Here is a 21743-nt window from a genome sequence, read left to right as displayed (position 1 = left end):
CCATACAGACTTCGTACATGCCCTTATTATAGCATTTGTCACCTTGTTGATGTCATGATGTCTCCACCACCAGTCTGTGAACTGCCATACCCTCTTTATCTTTTAAGTACCTGACATATTGTAAACACTCAGTAAATGTCAGGTTCAACTGAATATAGGAAGTCGCCTGAGTAGAGATGGTATATATTTGTGAAACTCTATTACTTGAGCATCATAAATTTCAAAAACTTGAAAAATATTTCTATATAATTACTCATTGTTACTTTTTCTGAATTACTTAATTCTTTAATATCAGAAAGGTGAAAGTGCCTCTTTTGATTAAGCCTAATGCCTAGTCAGGATGGACAATATTGTTGAAGTAACTTTTTGTTTTAATTGAACATCAGTAGTTCTGCAGGCCTAATTTAGCTCTTATCATTGAAAAGAGTCATCTCTGAAAAGAGCAAGAATTTGGTAGATAAATGTCTGAAGCAAGACTAGTTAATTAAATATTTTGTTAAATGCTTACTAGCACTAAATCAGAGTTATTTAGACCTTTTTGTGCTCCCATTTCAAGTTGCCACTGCCAACCTGTCCAGACAAGAAACTGGCCATAGCTTGATGGAGCATTATTTGGTGGGTGACTGTGCAAGGTCCAATGAAAACTTTATTACCACTCTTAGACCTAGCCTGAGGAACTGTTTCTTTACTCTCCTGTCTTCCAGTTTTTCCTGAAAATACATGTACTTTCAACCTATCAAAAATGTGTCTTTATATGTATGTTTATATACTTTGTCTGTTAATACAGTATTAGTCATTGAGAGTCATGTGTGTAAATATTTGTAACGTAGTATTCTCCTTTCTTTGTTGAAGCGCTCTCCATCCTGTACTCCAGCTAGCAAAGGCAGACGTGTAAGAGACTATTGCACTTGTGTGCCCAGCCCGATGCCCTCTACCCCTATCTCTTATCCTTTTTGCCTGTGGTTGCAGTACATGCTGATGTTTTTGTGGTGTATTATTACATTTATTGCATGCTTTGTGCTGCTGCTCCTGCTATTGCTACTCTGCTTTTCTGTACTTTTTTTTTTTTTTTTCTTTTTTGGCTTTGGCCGCAAAGCTTTAGGAATGTTCATATAAATTTCTGTAACCAAACTACTAAAATTATAAGGTATATTTTTTATTTTGATTGGGTAAAAGAGTGATCCTAAAGTATGCTTTCTAAATTGGTCACAAACAAAGTAAATGAGTTTCTAAATAATCTGATGTTAGCAATTATGTGGAGATTCTTAGAAATTTTAATTACGTAGAAAGAAAACTTGATAATTCATATTATGCAAAATTCAAAAAAGATTTGGGATAAGGTATAGATCTTACTGATTATAAGTTTATGTAAATCAGTTCTGGAGAAACCTTTGATAGATTTTTTTAATGTAGCTCTAAGTTATATTCCCAAATATCTTGTATTTAGAGTTTTGAGGCAATGATGTTGGTAATAAATCATTTATATTCTAAGATATTTCCAAGATTTAAAAAAAAATTTAGCATTCTTTATACATGTATTGATAACAAGCTATAAACATCTTCCTATGCTAAGGCTAGTTCAGTGTTTCTCAATCTGAAATGGGCCAGACACTACCTCTCTACCTCTATCCTGCAAGATTCTGATGTGCCCAGAGTGGGGAATCTGTTTGTGAAAAGGTCTCAAATTTTTGTAAAGCAGCCTCCACCCGAACACCAATATACACACATTCAAACTCACTAGTTGAGAAGCTAGCTGACACTGTTTGCTCTGGTTTTTATATGCAATGTAAATAACACCATTAAAAAGGAAAATCTGTGATAGATGCAAATTTAAAATTTCTACTTGTCGGCTTCATGATCATTGGTATTGATCAACACCTTAAATCCAGAATTTCAGACAGGGAAAGTTCTAAATCAGGGAATTATCTGGTTTATGGAAGGCATGGTAAGCAATAGAGTGACCCACTGCTTCCTGTACTCTTATCTTTCTGGTGTGATGGAGGGTTGATTGTAAAATGAACACGATTAACCCTAATATAGCACATGTTTTCAAACTACTGTTTAACAATGAATAAGCAGTTTCAGATACCAGTGGGATGGCCAGTAGAACTTCGACTTCAACTGATATCTCATTAGTTAATGAAGTTTATGAAAAGATTTCTGGTCGACTGACTTATTGATTATTTTGACATTTGTAGAGAGTTAAAGCCATTGGGTATTTGGATTTATCCAATCTGAATATATGTTCATTGGTATCATATAACCTCTAGAAGGGAAGACCAAGATGTTGTGTGCCCAGTTATATTAGGTTCAAATCATTAGCCTGTGGATTGACTACATTTTTATCTGTTTGCTTTTCAACAAATTTATCATTCAGAGAGATTTTGTTTTTCTGGTTAAATTTATCATAGATTAGTTATGTCTCTTACTTTGTAGACTTCTAGGGGCTTTGACCACCCAGAACATTTCTGTGAGTCTTTATTTAAATAGGAAAAATTTTTGAGGGAAATAGCTGTTATAAGACCCCTGCTGTTTAGTCTACATTTTTATTCTATAGGATATAAATAAGTCACACTTGACCAGAGCCTAATGACTTATAATTACATATGATTTTTTTAAATGTAGATGTGATAGGCTTGATAATTTGCTTTCCAGGCTTCCTTTAATTTTTCCTGTATTATTTGACAGATAAGAAGTCAGCCACTTAAAAGTGGTGATGTCTGTGAGGGAGATGACTGAAGAATTACCAATTATTCAACAGTTAAATAGAAACATAGAATAGTGAGGGACTTTAATAGTCCCTGGGAACATCCATGAAAACAGCAGGACACAAATAGTTACCATTCCTAACAGTGGCCTTGAATCTAACAGTGGCGTACAATTTTATGTTACATACTGTGTTTTTAGACAAGAAATGTACAATACTTTCATAAATTTAAAATTCTCTGAATGAAATATCATATAAATGAGGTATATGTTTGTATTTCCCATGTGCTCTAAAGCCTCATTTACAATTTAAATAATGCTCTTTTTAAGTGGCGTTATTTAATTAATCATAGTGTAAGAAAGATTTGTTAGTAATGTCATTATTAATGTCTGAATACAGATGGTTATGGAAAGGTTCATAGTGTTTTCATTAATAGTGAGAAACACTGAGTATCTATTAGATTATTCCTTCAGAATTTAAAGCAGAAATTGTAAATAGCCAACTTGTGGCTGGACTTTCTTTTGTGTTTTCTTAGAGCATGTGTAAATTCTCCAGAGTAGATATTCAAATCAATAAATTGAAAATAAGGAGAAATTTTCATAAAGAGAAACAAGTTATATTATTTGTAACTAGTAAGATTACATTTACTAGTCATAAACTTCAGTAATTTATTATTTGTTTTAGAATGCTAAAATGTATTTACTGTTGTCCAAATGATATAGACAATGTCCAATATTGTTTTTTAATCAAAAGAACAATTAACAGAAATAACTATATCACTAAAAGCTTGAGTTATAAAGTGTTTCTGAATGTTAAAAAATTGGATTACCTGCCACTTGTTTCTAAAATACTCCCAGCTACAGGATAAAGAAAATTGATGAAAACTGGATTTTTTCTGTTAACTTAGAGTTTTTTATTTACCAGTATAAAACAACATGTTAGATGTAAGCTATTTTTTAATCTATATCAAATTCGTATCAAGTGTTGGTATCTTTTTATTTTAAAACCAGGTTTCTTATATGAATGTTTTGCTATTTGTACTTGTTCAAACCTATAATTATTTTTGGAGTAGAAAAGACCCATTGATACATGTTCAAGATAAGTAGTTTTTTATCCTTTTGTTATTTATAAGAAGGCCATATTGCATAATTTGAGAAATTCTTGATCAGTGGGTCATCTGAAAATCAGATGTGAGCCACGGTGGAAAAAAACTTTTCTATTTTATAATACCATACTGCTCTAAAAATACATTTCGTGGTTTATTCATTAGAGAAGTCCTAATAGATTCAGGAAACATTATGGACTTTTTACATGACAGTGTTATGCATTATGGACAATACACTGAGATTCAGTTTTTCTGCTTTTTTTTTCCCAAGCAGTAAGTGAAACTGACATTAGAGTAGATGTTTCTAATACCTATTCATCGGAATAACTCCTTAAAGTATGTTTACTTAGAAAAAGAATCAGTTAATCAAAAAACAGAAAAAAATCACATTTACATGAAGAGGTTTCTTATTTTTCTCAGTAGACAGCAGCTTATAAATACTGAGTGAATTGCTTATACTATTCAGTTAAGATTTGTTTCCAAGACCTTCCTTTGGATTATATCAAAATATACTGTCCAATTAATATTAGCTATTGTTCCTTATTATTTCCCCTATTTTATTATTCTTTCTATAATCATAAACCCAATTATGAATTAAGATATCTCTGCTATTGATGTATATCGTATTTATTAGCTTTTCCTGCATTATTAATTCAAGTCATTGCGTACATTTAATGCTGTAATTTTTTTATAATACAAAGAACTTTTAAATTCCTTGGCTTTAATATAATATTAGTGATTATGTTTGTTTCAAAGGTAAAAGTAACTAATATACTATTAATCAATTGCTTTGCTGTCATTTTTATATCTGAATCATTGCCAATTAATTATTAAAATTAATTTTAGGGTATCTGTAAATCCTGGCATATAGTCATTGAGTATTCTGAAAGTTTAGTAAAATTAATTGCTTTTTAGTAACTGGAATTACAAATTAATTATAAACGCATTGGTAAGCATGTAATTATAGATAAAATTAATAACATCTTGAAAACCATAGTCGTGTTGGGGTTAACACTTTGATGAAGAGAATATGTAAGTGATACTGTATTTTTCTTGTTACTGGTAACCTCTTTTGAGATATTGTTTATACTGGTAGTAATCCAGAAAGGAAATGAAATATTAAAATCTATTAATCTAATTAGCTATTAGCTTCTACTAGAGTCTTTTAAAAGACCTGCGAATTTTTTTTATAGTTTGATATTCAAGACTTTCTTGCCATGAGTTTATTCATCTTTACCAAATTTTTGTGTCCTTGTCTTTATGAGAAACACACTTGGAAAATAAAGTGGTAATTTTTAAACTTCACTTATACATGCATGGTTTTTTTGAAATCACAGCATCATTGTAAATGGCATAGTTCAACTCTTTAATAAGGTCAGTTAATGCCATCTCAAAATATTATTTCAATATTTCTTACTTTGAATTTTGTTCAACAAAACTGTCTTGATTTTGTTTAATCTCTGGAATTAATTTTACTTTAAGAGCATAAAGCTCCAAAAAGCTAGTGTGGAAATTTTCATTATTCTATTTTACTATAATTAGGATGGATTATTTTTAACATTTAAATGTTTTCCACTTCTGAAAAGCCAGTTTTAATCTCCTTCAGCTAAGAAAATCATTTTAAAATCTGTTCTCATTTCTATTGTTTTCTTTCATTTTATTGATGAGTAAAAATTTTTTAGGAGAAAAAGATTTATAATGCCAGTAATTCTTCAGAAGGGCCAAGAGGTATGTGCTAAAAGCCTCAGTCATTCCTTGAGAGTCACTGATTTGTGTAATCACAGATTAAACTGTGATAGTGTTTCTTTTCTTTGCCAATATCAAACTGTCATAATGTCACATTTTCATAGGGTCATGAAACATGCTAGTAAATGTTTTAATGATCAACTTGATTTTTAGGTTTGACAGTTTTCATGATGTGAACCCCCCTTTAGAGCACATATTGGCAAAATGGCTTAAGGTGGTATATTCTGATTTCAGCACAGGAAAGTATATGAAACAGTGTGTTCAACTTCTGTCAGTATGTGTCCATATGGCACAAAGAGCAAGCCTGCTTTAAAATTTCAGCCAGTACTATTGGGAGCAGCAATGTCTTGCCTTTCTCATTTTTGAAGAATTTTTAAAGTAATTGGACCCAGAGGTACAAAGCCACTATATTTGCTGTATTAAATTTGCTCCTCTCAGAAAGTTGAGAATCACTGTCTTATTTTAAAATCTGCTTCAAGTAAAATGGAACCAAATTGTTTCTGAATTCTCATTATCACCTTTTTTAAATACAGCACTGTCCTTCACACAGGAACTTCTGATTTTATGTCTTTTAATTAATCTGTGGGCTAAAGGCTTTTGTGTGACAGGTCAGAATGTTAAATTTTCTTAAAATAATCCAATTTTTTTACAAGTAGCAAATCCTCTATTTGGACACTTCTTTAAAACTTTATGAGATCATTAACTCGATTATTTGAGTCAGTTTTAAAATTCTTATTAGTGTAAAATGTATCAGTATTGCTTATGAATTCCATTTTAATCGAACCTACTCCCGCATGGACTTTTTATTCAGCTTGCAACTTATATAAACTTAGGGAAACCAGAAGTAGATTTTTAGAAAATAAAAGACATTTTGCCTTATTCCCAACCTAGGGTCATATTTCAGATTAACAATTTGAACTGATAACGTTCTCCATGGCTGTCCCCCAGTAAAATTGTGAACTAGGTAAAATTTGACTGGAATCCCATTTTCTTCTTTCTTTTACTCTCCTGTTCCTGAGCAAAGTTCATTGTCAGCCTCCATGATCACTAAATTACTTTGACTGTCTCTACTGTGGAGTTGCCTTGGTACAACAAAAAAGAGTACTGAATTTGGAGTCAAGAGATGAGATTCAGGCCTGGCTCTCCCACCTCATAAGGCATACTAGTTTTATGAAATTATCCACATCACACACACACAGCTGACATACAGCTGGGATGCGTCGGTTCAATGGTTCGGTTTTTAAAATATGAAATACTCTCCTAGCTGTTAGTACATAGCTGCTACTCCAGGTCCCCTAGATGCCCTTACTGAGATCCTTCCTGTCCCCGTTTCTCCCAAATCCAGTAGCTAAAGGTTTAAGGCCTGGCTGCCGGCCATCTTAGTCGGTCCCACCAAAGTCTTGCCTTGCGGTTTGCCGGAATACCTGCCCATGCCCACCACCAAGGGAGGTCACAGGTGGGCACCAGCAGAGGGCTACTCCAGTATTTGCCAGCCCACTAGCCAGTCCCTAAAATAGTAACCGTAGTAATAATAGAGAAAAAAATTTTTTAAAAACCTTTTTAGTACGTGTTTAAAATCCCTAAGCTGATTACTCATTTTATTGATTTTGCAAATCAGTAAATGCTGATTTACAGTAAATGCTGACCTAAGCATTGTTCTTGCTGCACAACATATTTGAAACAAATTCCCTAACCTTCCCAGGTTGTCTTCATTGCCTTTCATTTAAAAAACCCAATCCTGGTAATTTTGAAAATTGCCAAACTGAATATATATCATTGATCGGTGTGTTCCATAGGATCTTTTATGCTAAATTTTAACCCGAAGCATCTTCAGTTTCTAAAAATACTTGGTCTGAAGGGTGCGACTGAGTATAAGTGCCAGTATTTATACTGCTGCAAAACAAAAAGAGAATTTAATTTAGTGACAAAGCTGATAGGTTTGTTTCTTTTACTTTCAACTAATGCCTCGCAGAGGACCAAATTTCATTCTTATCAAGGACAAACTTATTTGTAATCTGCAGTACATATTTCTATTAAGTACTCTGCATTTATTTCACATGTATGATTTATTTTGTGGAATACAAGTGAAAAACACACAGTAGCTCGAAGTAAGAGATCAGTGGTGAAGATTGGAGCATTTGTTAACTACTGTTATCTTGACCTTTGTTTAAAGCTAGTGGTTATGTTTTTGTATAATGACACATCCCTAATGTGAATATTCAAACCAACGTTTGTTATTCTCCTTACTCAAGAATGTTATCGTGATCATGCCTTACAGAAATTTACTAAGAGCTGCACATTGTTTAAAAGTGATTTCTTGGGTTTTTGTTTTTCCTGACTTATTTTCCTAGACTGATCCCGTTGAGAACACATATGTACGGAATCCGAACGTCAAGTTTTACATCCAGTCAAGGTCCACATCTCCTTCCACATCTAGTGAAGCTGAGCCAGTTAAGGTGCCTCACTGGAGCAGTCTTGCTCCCCAACTTTTCACTTGTGTCAGGAAAGAGGGACTTGCAAAAACAAGTGAAATCTGACTCTCTTCTTTTAATCAAATGTATTGTGTAATAAGTCACAGTATATTGAAGATCATTACATTTGACTGATAATATAGATAGGATTATAAAACTGAAGTAAAAAATGGTCCCCCCAACTTCAACCCAAAATAGACAGAAATTTTATTTAATTTTAAAGTAGTCTTTATCTTAAGTAGAGAGCTATATAGAACAGAGGACAGAGTTGTGTGAATTTTGGAATTATCAGATAAAAACTCTGTGGACACATGGCAGTGTCAGGTGCCATTCTCATACTTTAATTCTTCTAATCGATCTAATAATATATGACATAACTGTTACTTCATAAATAGAACTGAAAATTGCCACTGCTGGCAGCTGAATAGTTTATTCTGTTAATCAGCAATAGGCATCCAACCTTTTAATACTTAAATCATGCCTTTTAATAGCGCGAAAACAGTGTTGTGTTTGCACCTTATGTAAGTAAATGGTTTAAAACAGCCAACTGGCCACCTTTGTCAACAAGTCAGAGGATGTATTATTCCTCAGTTAATGCTATCCTGCCTCAGATGCAGTTCTGGTTACTCAAGCTTTACAGTTCTGACGTGGCTCCCTTGTTTGCCATTTGGTCATCAGACAGAGCCTGTGTCTAGTTGTCCAATAGAAGCAGATACTCCCATTCTGAAAGCTGTCTGAAGTGAAGTTTGAGTTGTAGTCAGATTCTGACTTGGTTTTTTCCAACCCTGTGATAGACTGCTTGGTTAAGTTGATGATACCCTCTGATTTTAGATTTTCATTGTTTTAATATTTTGAGTTTATGCATTTTTATTTTAATGTTAAAATATTTAAAGCATACAGAAAATGATATTATAAATACCCACATAACCACCATCCACAGATTTAACATATACAAACATTTTGCCCCAAAATTTGTATTAAAAAGAAAGAAAATATTCCTGACAGTTGAAATAACCTTCCCTATACCATTCCCCCTCTCCTTTTCCAGACATATCTAAATACCCTGAAATTGGCATACTCCCTTTCTTCCTTACTTTTACATGTTTATTTCATTTGCATCCATAAACAATACATAATAGTGTTTGTTGTATATTTAAATTTTATACAAAGGTTATCTGCATCTTATACGGATACATGTCTACTTAGTTCATTCATTATAACTGTTGCATAATATTTCATTGTATGAATATACCACAACTATTTATCCATTCTCCTGTTGTTGGATATTTAGGTTGTTTCCAGTTTTCTGTTATTACAGTCGCTGCTGAAGTGAACATCCTAATAGCTATCTGCTTTTGCAAATGTGCAGAGTTTGTTCACGTATATACTTAGAAGTGGAATTATTGGGTTGTGTGGAATATGCATTTTCAGCTTTAACTAGATCTTGTCAAATTATTTTCCACAGTGGTTGGACCCGTTTTCACTCCCACCAGCAGTGTGTGTGTGTGTGTGAGTTCCCTATTTCCCCACATCCTTCCAGCCCTTGGTACTGTCAGACATTAACTTTTGTCTATTTGATGGGTATAGAGTGGCATTTTTGTTTTAATTTGCATTTCTCTGATTTCAAGTGTTATTCAACATCTTTTTATATGTTTATTGACCATTGATGATTTGCCTGTTCATGTCTTTTTGTCTGTTGTTCTATTGAATTATTTTTCCACTTGTTTTGTAATTGTTCTTTATATATTCTGGATACTAATTCCTAGCTGGCTATATGCATTGCAAATATTTTCTTCCAGTCTGTGGCTTATTTTAAAATTTTATTTGTCGTATCTTTTTGTCTTGCAACAGTTTTTATTTTAAAGTAGCCATATTTGTCAGTCTCTTATGACTTCTGCTGTTTATGTCTTTTTAAAACAGTTCTTCCCTATGCAGCAGTTATAAAGATTTTCTTCCATATTTTCTTCTAAAAGTTTTTAAATTTTGCTTTTACATGTTTAGGGCTTTGATCAAACTGAAATTTGTTGTTATGTATTATGAGAAATGGAGTTCTAATGTTTTTCTTGTATGAACCACCAACTCTCCTATATTTCCCCCATTGATTTGTAAATCTATCTCTGCTTTATATAAATGGGTCTGTTTGGGGATTCTCTATTCTCTTTCATTGTTCTTTCTGTCTGGGATTCTCTGTTCTCTTTCATTGTTCTTTTTGTCTATTCCTGTACCGACATCACATTGTCTTAATTATTGTAGCCTTAAAATAATTCCTGATACCTGGTATGATCAGCCACTCCCACATACCTTGTTCTTCTTCCTTTACTTCTTGACTCTTTCGTTTTTACGTATGATTTTTAGGTTCAGCTTGTAGTTTCCATGTAAAGCTTTTGATTGGATTTGAATTTATAGATTATCTGAGGAGAACTGATCTCTTTGTGATATTGGGCCTTTCCATCTATGAACATTATTTAGATATCTTTTTATATGCTTCAATAAAGTTTCATTATTTTCTTCCTGAATGTACTCCAAATTGCTTGTTAGATTTGTTCCTAGGAACCTTAAATTTTTATTGCTATGGTGAATGGGATCTCTTTAAAATATGTTTTCTAAATTAGGCATTGCTGGTCTTTATGGATTATGATGATCTTGGATTCAGCACCCCTACTTCACCCCTTTTAATTCTAAAAACTTCTCTTGGACTTTCTATGTAAATTCTAGTGACAATTTTGTTTCCTATGAATTGTTCTTTATTAACTTTCATAAAGGTTTTGTATTCATCTCTTTTATTTCATATTTATTTTTTTAAATGTTAAATGATAAATTGGGTTTAATACTTTTTTCAAGCTATTTAAAAGTAAATTAAATTTAAATTAGAACTAAACTCATAGTTAAGTTGAAAACTCTGAGAAGCCCATCTAAATTCCATTTTAAGGCTATCATGTGTACAAAATATTTGGCTTTTGGAGGTTATATAGTAACAAAGGCAAAGAGGGACCATCCATTTTTCTCTTAATATTTTAGAATATTCTGTAACTTTACACAAAGCTAGCTTTTCCCTCTTGCTTGCTTGCTTGCTTGCTTAGCAGCCTAAAAGGAAGTCATTCTTCATATATTTTTTTTTACACTTTGCTAATAAGTGACTCTTTTTTTCCACAATAACATCCAGTAAAATCACTGGTTCCTTTCATTCAAAGAAATATCTTACAGTAATATGCCATAAAATAAAGAAATGGCAAGTAATTAAATTTCTGTCAGTTCTGAATTCCAGTAATATTAAACAATCTAACTCCCTTCTTAGAAATTACTTTCTTCACAAAAATCCCACTAATCAATCAATCCATCAATCAGTCAATCTCTATATCTCGCATGCGCTCTCTCGCTCTTTCTCTCTACACACGTACACACAAATCCACAGAATTGTATTCCATATATGTAATGTGCATCCTGTATATAGAAGTCAAAGGAGTTAAAAGAATCTTCTAAATATTTTGATTATAAATCTTGCTTTAAAACTCTTTAAGATACTTTATACAATTAATATGGCATTTTCAGTTGAACTTGAAAATTAATATCCTAAATTTTATGTAGACTACATGCTATGACTTTCTTGTGTTCTTCTGTGGGTTCTCTTTTACAAGTTATTTATTTTTAAATTTCCAGACTGAAATAATTTTTATAAATTGAACAAATATTTTATTTGTAGATATTGCAGGCAGAAATTTAAATTATCAACACTAAGAATTTTAGCTTCATTGAGATAATTTTTCCTTATTGCTGTTTTGTTTGGCTGTGTTTACTTTTATTTTTAGTGATGTTTGAAATAGATGAAGTGTTTTATGACATTTATTTCCTCTTTTCCCCTGGATTCAGACTGTAGACTATACTCCACTTCCAGTTCACACACCAACCTTAAAGAAAAAGGGATGCCCTGGTTCAACTGGCTTTCCACCTAAGGTATTCAATCTAGTGATAAGCATTGTATGTTGTGGAAAAAAAAAAAAAAAAAAAGGAAAGAAGGAGAATGGATTTCTTCTGCTTTTTGTATGTGCCGTGATTTTTACTATTAGATTCCTCAAAATTGTAAACATAAAAGCTGGGAAAGAGAATAAATTCTGTATGAGTGGAAATAATCACCACTAAGAAAGGTAGGACAAACATGCAAAGTTTGTTTTGTTTTAACTTCCATCTTCTTAAATTCACTGTTTTGAAGTCTGTTACAGCAAGGAGTAGTGCTTGGAGTACGTACTGTAAGGAAGGCATTAAGTTGAGGCCACTTGTGGAAGAATCTAAAATTGAGCTTAATAAAACACTTAGAAAGAGAAACGCTTAGAGAAAAATTCAGATCATTTTTTTTCATCCCATTCAACATGACCATGTCCAAAGTATTGTATATGGTAGAACATGAAGATTTAGTTGCTTATCTCAAGCTCCTACAAAGGAATTCTAGAAATTGGAACTCTCCATCCCCCGAACATGAACTTCGGGTAAACCCCAGAATTAGAGACAGATTGATGCATCTGAAAAACTAATAAAATATACCCAAGTATAACTGGTATAAAAGAAAGCAACAAACTGAATAATCTATGCTAGATAAAATTTTGAGGCTAGACAGAGCATGAATTTAAAATAAGCATAATAAGTATGTTCAAAGAGGTAAGAAAGGAAGTAAGTTGGGAACATGGGTCAGGATAAGGCACTTATAAAGAAAAATAATTTCCAGGTGCTTGACCTGAAAATATAACTGCTGAAATAAAGAACTCAAGTAACTGGCTTTAATAGCAGAATGAGCAAACTGGATGTAGCAGAAAAACAAGCTGTGAGATGGAAGATGAGGTGGAAAATATGAAAGTTAAGCTGTAAGACAGAAATAGTGTCTATCTATATAGCTGGACTTTCAAAAGAAAAGAAAAAATAGAGAGATGGAAATACTTAAAGAAATAATGACCTAATATTTCCCAGAAATAAAGGTGGAAATCCTCATACTGAAATACATTATTATGTGCTAAAAAGAGGAGGTAAGAAAACATTCACACTTGGACACATTATAGCAAAATTTAAGGATATCATAGATCAAGAGAAAATTCTAAAAACTTTCAAAGAGAAAGCAGATTATCTAAACAGAAGTCAAATTGATATTGGTCTTCTCAACAGCAACGAGATGCAAGAAGACAAGAAGTATGTTCAAAGTGTTGAAAGAAAAGAACTCTGAACCCTAAAATTCATTCTGCTGATAGAAGTAAATAGCTAACAGGGTTAAAGGAAATTGCCCCTAGGAAGGACGACTTGGGGCAAAGGGGTACTTCTGTTTTTGTTATAAGGATTGTGACACTATTTACTCTTAAAACTATATACATGTATTAATTTGATTTTAAAAGTTAAACATACATACATAGGAGAAAATGTAGAATTTCTCTGGGACTAGGGAATGAAAATAAGATCTCAAATCACAGTCATAAGGTGAAAACATTGATGGACTTTACTACGTTAAAATTAAAGATCTTTGTACATTGAAAACATTGTTAGTAGGTGGTTAATAAGTGATGACAGACTAGGAGAGGATATTTGCAGTGTTTAACACCAGTAAGGGATTCATTTCTAGAACACGGTATATAAGAAGCTCCTGTAACTGCATGTGAAAAAGATTAGAAATCCAGTTGAAAATCTGGCAAATAATATGAGTAATTCCCATAAAAGGAAATCCTAATGGTCAGCAAGCATGTGAAGAAATGTCCAACCTTATTTATAATTGGTGAAATGAAAAATTAAAATAATAATTTTTAAATTAACACTACTTTATACTCACCAGATTGTCAAAAATTAAGTAAGGTAGCATCAAGGATGTGAAGAAACACGCAGCTTCACACACAGCTAGTGGAATTTTAAACAGGTACAGCCATTCTGGAGAACAACCTTGCTACTGGAATGGACATATACCACATAACCCAGCAATCTCATTCCTTCAGAAAAATTTTTATGCAGATCCATTAGGCAACATGACAGAGATGCTTAGTGCTGCATATGGTAACAGGGAGTTGGAAATAGAAGAAAGATAAGTAAAATATGGTTGATGTGTAACAAAATCACATTTATATAAATTAGCAACACTCAAAAAATATCTAATTCATAAGGCTGTGTACATATCCAAGGACCTGTGTAGATCACCTTAGATTGGGTGACAGATTTCATGGGGAAGGATGAGGAGTAGATCATCAAGGACGAATTAAAAATAAAATAAGGCCAAATACAAGACCAATGTCAAGGATCTTAGTCCTTACGCTCTTTTCTAGGAGTTTTATGGACTCAGGTCCATGTTCAATCCTTACTCCATTTTGAGTTGATTTTTATGAGTGGTTTAAGATAGGGGTCCAGTTAAATAAATAAATAAGGTCAAATAAAATTAGAGGGGCCTCCATGAAGCTCTGGTGATAATATTTCATGGACTGAATATTAACTCAATTTTTTACACCTATTGTTCCTCCCCAAAAAATAAAATAAGATTTACTTCATGTTTTTTAAAAGATGAAGGATTGAATCTATAATTATCTCAAAGTAAAAGTGTTTAAAAGGGAAAAAGGGTATTTAAAAAAAACCTTTATTAAAGGTTTGCTTGAGATAAAGACTCCTTGTCATTTATAGTGTAGAATCCTAATTATGTACAACTACTGATTTTTAAGTTTTCAAAAAGGATTGGTTCTACTTTGTTCTCACATCTTTTATTAAAAGTATTTTACCTTCTCTGTTGAGTAGCTTGAAGTCTGCAACACTGGCAGAATTGGAATAGAAAAGAGCCCTTCTTTCTATTCACTTCTTTAAATTTCGAGATTATAGTTAATTCTCATTTTACTCCAAATTATCACATAATCTAAAATTAATTTGAGTTCATGCTTTAGGCTTAATGCCTCTTTTACTAGAAATTTTTTTCTCCTCCTCCAGCTACCTTTTGTGGAAGCATTAGAAATCAGGTATTGACCAGAAGACAAGAAAGGGGATCTTAGAAAGATCCAGAAGCCAAGTGGTCTAGACCCTAGGGCTGAATTCACCTATCTTTTTGTTACTATTCATCTTCCCCCGCCCGCTCCGCACCAAAAAGAAATAAAACCAAAAACCTATTGTGTGTTGCCTAAAGTTTGGTGCTCTCAGAATCATGTTAATTATGTTATGTATTATACTGTTCTTAGTTGGGATTAGTAAAACATGGACCATTTACTCTTCAGTAGTGAATCACGCCCACCTCCTACAATTTAACCAGCACCTGCCAGTTGATCATTGAAAATCAGTGCTTTGGTAAAACATTGTTTATCTTTCCTACTATTGCATACTTAGTTAAAATTATGACATCCTGAGCAGATCTCTGGGGAAAAAGTATATAATAAATATGTTTTATAAGCAATTTTTAGATATTGTGATGTAATACTATTAAATTTGTCATGGGCACGGTTATTTTATTACTGTCATTTCAGACATGTCTTTCTTATCTTTTAGAAGAAGAAAAACAACAGTTACTTACCTTGAGCCATTGACTAATTCTTTCATTGTAATAGAAGCCTTTAGAACCAGTCAGTAACAAATTTTGCATTATTGCATTAACGTATTTTGAACAATTGAAAAAGTTAGCACTAGAAAATTTACTCTCATAGTTCCTGAAAGTTAAAAAAACTAAGAGTAAAAATTAGTATACAGGAGAAATGTTGAGCAAAATTTTATGTGATGTTAACAAATCAGGTATTTTTATCACAGGTACGGAGGCCCCTAGTCTTGACCTAACTGTGTCTTATGCAGTCTGATGGGGTTTTTTTTTAGGATCATATTTTTCAGTTACATGTTTTTAAATTATCAAACTCTGAAAGATGGCAGAATCAGATCCGGGCTTGAATTTTAACTCTACCAATAACTGTCTATTCATGACAAATTTACTTAATCTCTCTGAGTTTCAGTTTCTTCATCTATGTGAAGAAATAATACCTATCTTCCCAGAGGCATTGTCTCCATTAAATGAGATGGTTGAGAAGTACTGGCACAATGTCTGCACCTTGGTTGTTGCTCAGTCTACATACAACAATTACAGAGCCAGTAGAAAGATAGTCTGTCCTCTACTTAGAATAAAGTCAGATCCCAGTGCTGCTTTGCAACTGACCAAAGGTCCTGAGGAACTTCTAGAATAGAATGGTTTGAGGTTGGACCAGAGTTCATGACTGCTCTAAATTTGAGAATCTCATTCCATTCCAGGACCCTAATATAAAAAGATGATCTACTTCTCTACGCTTGATTTTTTTTTTAATTTCTTTTGTGGTATGTAAATATATCCCAGTTGAGAAGAGTAAAATTTATTTTTAACTTAAATTTTAAAGCTTTGAATATTCTCTTTAGTTTTTTGTTAATATGGTAAATTTCAACTGAAATAATACTACTTTAAAACTGTTTTCCATCAGTATTCCCATGTTACCGGAATACAGGATAAAGTTTTTACTAGTTTAAATCAATCACACATATAAAAAAGAAATAATTAGCCAAATTTGTTTTCAGAATACGTTTTATAAATATGTTTATGTTTATAACATACATATGTAAATATGTTTTGAATGCTTACTCTGTGCCAGCGCTGTTCAAAAGGCTTTGTTTATATTAATGCTCACTTAACCACCCCATGAAGTAGATATTATTACTGATTCTATTTTATAGAATAAAGAAAGTGAGACACAGAGGAGTTAAGTAATTTGTTCCTAAGTTCACACAGCAGAGTGATAGAACAGTGGCTGTAATTCATTTATTATTAAAACATGCTAAGAGTTCATTTGGAGAGGAAAGAAGTGTTCTAGAGAGCTGAAATGTACGTTGGCGTACCACCATACAGATCAGCAAAGACTTAGAGAAGAACTTTAACTGCTGGGTTTTCAGTCTGTCTCTGGAATAATATATGCGTATTTATATCTGCTCAAGTGTAATACTGCCTGCTTCCAAGGGAGGAAACATATTTGTTAAGCATGTTACTTGTTCGTGGTCCCAGAAAATCAAATACATGATTTTTAGTAGGGACAAGAATTTTAAATTACTGTTTGTTCTTCGTAAGAAGGTATAAAAGCATATTAAATTCCTTTATTTGTATAGGTATAAATATGCAAAATTTCACCTAATGCGTTGCCAAAGAACTTACAAAAATCCTGAATTCAAACTCATGAGCAAAAATTGCTAGTTTATTTTATAACTTTTCAAATGGCATTCAAGAGCAATTGATTATCATTTAACTTCTTATATTATTTTTAGCATAATCCAGCTCAGTATTGCCTAATAAAAATATTTAAAGAGCATTAATTATAGAAAGATGTGGTGAGAAATGAAAAGAATTCATTCTACACCTAATTAGAAAACATTCTAGCAGCTGGTGTGGTTCACAGAGATTCATATTATGGAAATCCTTTAAATGAACAATGTGTGTGTGTTTATCAATTTGTTTTGCAGCGCAAGACGCATCAGTTTTTTGTCAAATCTTTTACTGCTCCTTCCAAGTGCCATCAGTGCACCTCCTTGATGGTGGGCTTGATAAGACAAGGCTGTTCCTGTGAAGGTAAGAATTAACTGGCAAGAAAATGTGACTAATTTAGTGTCCTGACATTTACTCCCTAAACTGTAACCAAATAGCTTTATTCTCTTTAAAAAGTATATAAATGTTTATTTATTTGACTTAATCATTTGCTTTTCTCTGGATAATAAACTGAACACCTTGCTAAAGTCTGTTGAATATTGGAAACTAGACAGATGGTCCCTAGAAACATTTTTAGGGGAGCTATATTTAAATATGTTTCATTCATCTTTGTTTCATCATTCAGGAGAATTTGTGGTCCCCCAAACCCATTAACCTGTATGACAAAATATGTGAAAGTTATTCTTGAATCTATTCATTTAATTTTACTCTTGTTTAATTTATTAGAGAAATTATTATTAATAAGTAGACAATGAAGTATCTTTTCACAAATATTAAATGTCGGCTACTATGCCTCAAAAGATATTTTATTCCAAGTGTTAGTAGCAGAGGTTTTTCCCTACCATTCATTGATCCATCCATCACATGCTCGCAGAATGCCTGCTCTGTGCTTCTTAGGCACTGGGGATCAGGGTTCTATGTTCGGCTAGTTCTCACAAGCCAAGTGGAAGATCCTGATTGCATTATCTTAACTAGTCTCTTAGATGCATGGGTTTAGAGCAAAAGGAAATGGGCAGGCTTTAAAAGTAGAGATTTGAGAGTTATGAATGTGTGAAGTGATGAATATGAATGATGTTTTCCAGGAAACACATGTAGAGTAAAAAGAGAACAAGTATGAGGACAGAGCCTTGGGAAACATAGTTAAGGGGAGGTAAAAGGTAAAGATATAACAAAGTAATCTGAGAAGGAATAGCCTCTGTCTAGGGAGGTGTGTCTGAGCCCAATGCAGAGAATTTGCCTTGTCTCATTGTGAAACTCAGCCAGTACTTATAAATGTGACTTTTTAATCTGTTTATCAGAAAGAATCCTGGCAGCTACTTGGCTTTAGGTCCCTTGTCATTTTTTATGAATCAGAATCATTTGCAGTTCCCTAGTAGGAATTTTTGAGATCTTCCCAATTCTCTTCCCTTCTAAGGGTCTCCTGCCATGAAATTGGGCCTGTCTTTTCTTCAGACTGACTCTTTGCAGCCTACCAGCCTACCCTATAAAGCTGTGGGGATACATTGGACTCTGCTCAGGCTTTCATAAATGTATAATGTGGTTATAACCTCTAAAGATTCCTGTCATTTTAATTCTTCTTGGTTGAAATTAGATCCAGTATTGGACAATTATCTTATTGTTTCCATTGCCCCTTGAAAGAGAGATTTTTGCTTATTAAAGCAAATTGTAACTTGTTAGACACTCTACTTAGAAGTGAATGAGTTGTCTTACAGAAGATGAATCGTTTTTGACAGTCAGTACTAGTCCCTCTTGCCTCTCTGCTGGTTTTATATCCATTTGTAATATACAATCCATTTTCCCATGTGTATGTGTTCCCATGATGGTATCCCTTCAGTTCCTCTTTTATTCCTTCCCACATATTCTCCAGGATCCCCCTGAGAGTAGCAATTGTCTAAATAGATATTCTTAGTCTGTAACCTCTCCCAACAAGCTTGTTTGTTTTAAATATTTTAACCTTTAATTCTCAACCAACCAAGTCTCAGTGGAAGAGAGTTTATTTTTATTTATCATTTTGTCTTAGAATCTCAAGTTCATCATTTACGTATCAAGAGGTATCATGGCAATACTGTTGGTAGTTACATATGCAGGCTCCGAGCAAGACTGCCTGGGTTTGAATTCCAGCAATGCCACTTAACAAGTTCTGTGACCCAGGGCCAGTCATATGTAAATTGGGATGATCTTACCTCTCTTAGATTATTACAGAAAAAATTAAAAACACTCAATAAAGTTAACTACTATTATTATCTTAGTAGTAATTTAACTATATACAATAATATCAGTAACTCCTAAAATTTAAATTATACCTTCTTAATCATTGAACAATTTAAATTTCAAAAAGAGGGATTGGTAAAATTTGCCAGATATTGAAAAGATGTCAGGTAATTTAACATCCATCAGTAACTCTTGCAAGAGAGATTTCAGGTCAGATACCAAATTGCAGTGAGATGAAGAGTTAAAGAAAACTACAGAAGCTACTCTTTTAAGAATTCAGTTTAAAACAGTTGTTTTATGTGCAAGGTTAGATTTTTTTTCCATCTGTTTGCTTCACATTTTGATCACTAGTGTTAACACAGAACGCTAATATTACATATTACAGTAATAAAAAAGTATTTACTACTTCTTACTGAAATTCTTACTGGTGAGCAAATGAATCAGCTCCCCAAATGACAAAAATATTGTCAAGTTGTTTAAAATAAAATCAGAGGTAAGCATGCATTTAACATGGCACTTTGCATATAATGAGTGCTCAGTGAATTTTCTCTTTGTAAAAATGAATTTTTATTGAACACTGTTTCTTTTTTCCCCTCCGAAAGTGTGTGGATTTTCATGTCACATAACTTGTGTAAACAAAGCTCCAACTGCTTGTCCAGTTCCTCCTGAGCAGACAAAAGGCCCCCTGGGTATAGATCCACAGAAAGGAATAGGAACAGCATATGAAGGGCATGTCAGGGTAAGTATGATTAGGTTGGGTTTAGATTAATCTTTTAAGGCTTATTAATGAATTAAAGAAAGTCACCTTACAAACACAGTCCTTGACAGAAAATTAGGTGAATAAAATTCATCTAACAGTTTTGCTTCATTCAGAGTAATGATCTGAAAACAAAAACCTAGCTTTTGCTCAGAATAAATTCCAAAACGTCTCAAAATTTTCTGTACTGTCCCTGTATTGTAATGAACAGATGTTGAAATCCCCATAAAGGAGCCTGGCTCTTCATCTTGCTGGAGAGGTGGCATATGCTTATGAAGTATGAGATATTGTCAAGACATAATCTTACTTGTAATCTTGAATAATATTTAAAGTGTAAGCTGCTTTTCGTCCTACTACCAAATTTGGCTTTTATGCTACTTAGAAATCCATGAATGTTATTTTAATGAATCACTAGAGAAAATTAAAATGGTACCATTAACGTTTTTTTCAGAATATAATGTCAATCAGTGTTTGAAGAATGTGTTATCACACTTTCTCATGTTATTAATGATGTATGTGTACCATCTGCTACTTTACCAAACACAGTGGCAGACTTATAACACGTGCACACTGTCTTTAGGTTTTCATCATGCAGTTACATATGTAATTAAAGGGGCTCTGACTGACATTTCAGTTTAGGTTGTTTTGTTTGTTTGTTTGTTTGCCTGTCTAAGATCCCTAAGCCAGCTGGAGTGAAGAAAGGATGGCAGAGAGCACTGGCTGTAGTTTGTGATTTCAAACTCTTTCTGTACGATATTGCTGAAGGAAAAGCTTCTCAGCCCAGTGTCGTAGTCAGTCAGGTGATTGACATGAGGTAAGTTTGTGAAGGTGAAAATATTTGTATCTTTGCAACATAGGAATGAAAAGTGTGTGATTTTTCTTCTAATTGCATTGCCATGTTTTTATTTAAATCTAATTTAATGTTAATTTTCTCGTTTACTAATATTGCAATCGTAACATAATTAAAAATATGAAATAAGGTGTAGTTATAGAACAGGTTGATGTGTGTTGGGTCAGGGAGAAGAAGCTAACGTTTGAAACCAAAAGACCAGTTTAAAGGTTGCTGGGGTACTGGAGTCTAATGTGTGTAATGTTCATATCATCACCTAAAGTAAAGGCTTAGGTATAATTCCAATGTGAGGAAGGGAAATAAAAATCTCAAAATCGAACAGGCTCTTGGAATATAAAGTGAATCAGTGAACATTTAAGTATACCTCTTGAATGTTTCTAGTTTCATTTTTGAGACTCTTCCCCTGCCCCTTGGGGTGCTCTGCTTACCCTCTTCTCGTGACTCCCTTAACGCTCTCCCTCAGTGATCTTATCGACTGCCGTAGCTTCAGCCGTCACCTCTGTGTTGACGACTCCCGGACATACGTCTCCAGTCCAGGTCTTTCTCCAGTGCTCAAAACTGGAATTTCTAGCTCTGGCTCACACTGGCATTTCATACCAGCATTTCAAACACATTATCTTCCCCACAAATATGGAATATAAAGGAACAGATGCAAGAAATACTAGAATATCAGCAAGGAAAATTTGACAGAACCTCCTAA

At 33.2% G+C, this 21743-nt stretch overlaps 1 protein-coding gene across 23 annotated transcripts in view; it reads left to right on the top strand.

The window, feature by feature from the left end:
* Nucleotides 1–21743, top strand: part of CDC42BPA (CDC42 binding protein kinase alpha) — a 326652-nt gene that overhangs the window by 274284 nt on the left and 30625 nt on the right. For 12 of the 23 annotated variants that reach the window (XM_089907512.1, XM_089907440.1, XM_089907467.1 and 9 more), the window contains 6 exons: nt 853–891; nt 7910–8014; nt 11897–11980; nt 17483–17588; nt 20039–20175; nt 20868–21007. In XM_089907512.1, coding sequence (XP_089763638.1) covers nt 853–891; nt 7910–8014; nt 11897–11980; nt 17483–17588; nt 20039–20175; nt 20868–21007 — 611 coding nt within the window. The remainder of the gene's footprint in view (nt 1–852; nt 892–7909; nt 8015–11896; nt 11981–17482; nt 17589–20038; nt 20176–20867; nt 21008–21743) is intronic. The other 11 variants (XM_089907476.1, XM_089907462.1, XM_022579370.2 and 8 more) reach the window with 3 other exon arrangements.

The sequence above is a fragment of the Delphinapterus leucas genome, chromosome 1, assembly GCF_059928025.1.
Source record: "Delphinapterus leucas isolate spDelLeu-1000000601 "Yukka" chromosome 1, BTC_Dleu_Yukka2, whole genome shotgun sequence".
NCBI lineage: Eukaryota > Metazoa > Chordata > Mammalia > Artiodactyla > Monodontidae > Delphinapterus > Delphinapterus leucas.
Note: the sequence above shows the minus strand (reverse complement) of the source record. Positions and strands in the feature narration are given on the sequence as shown.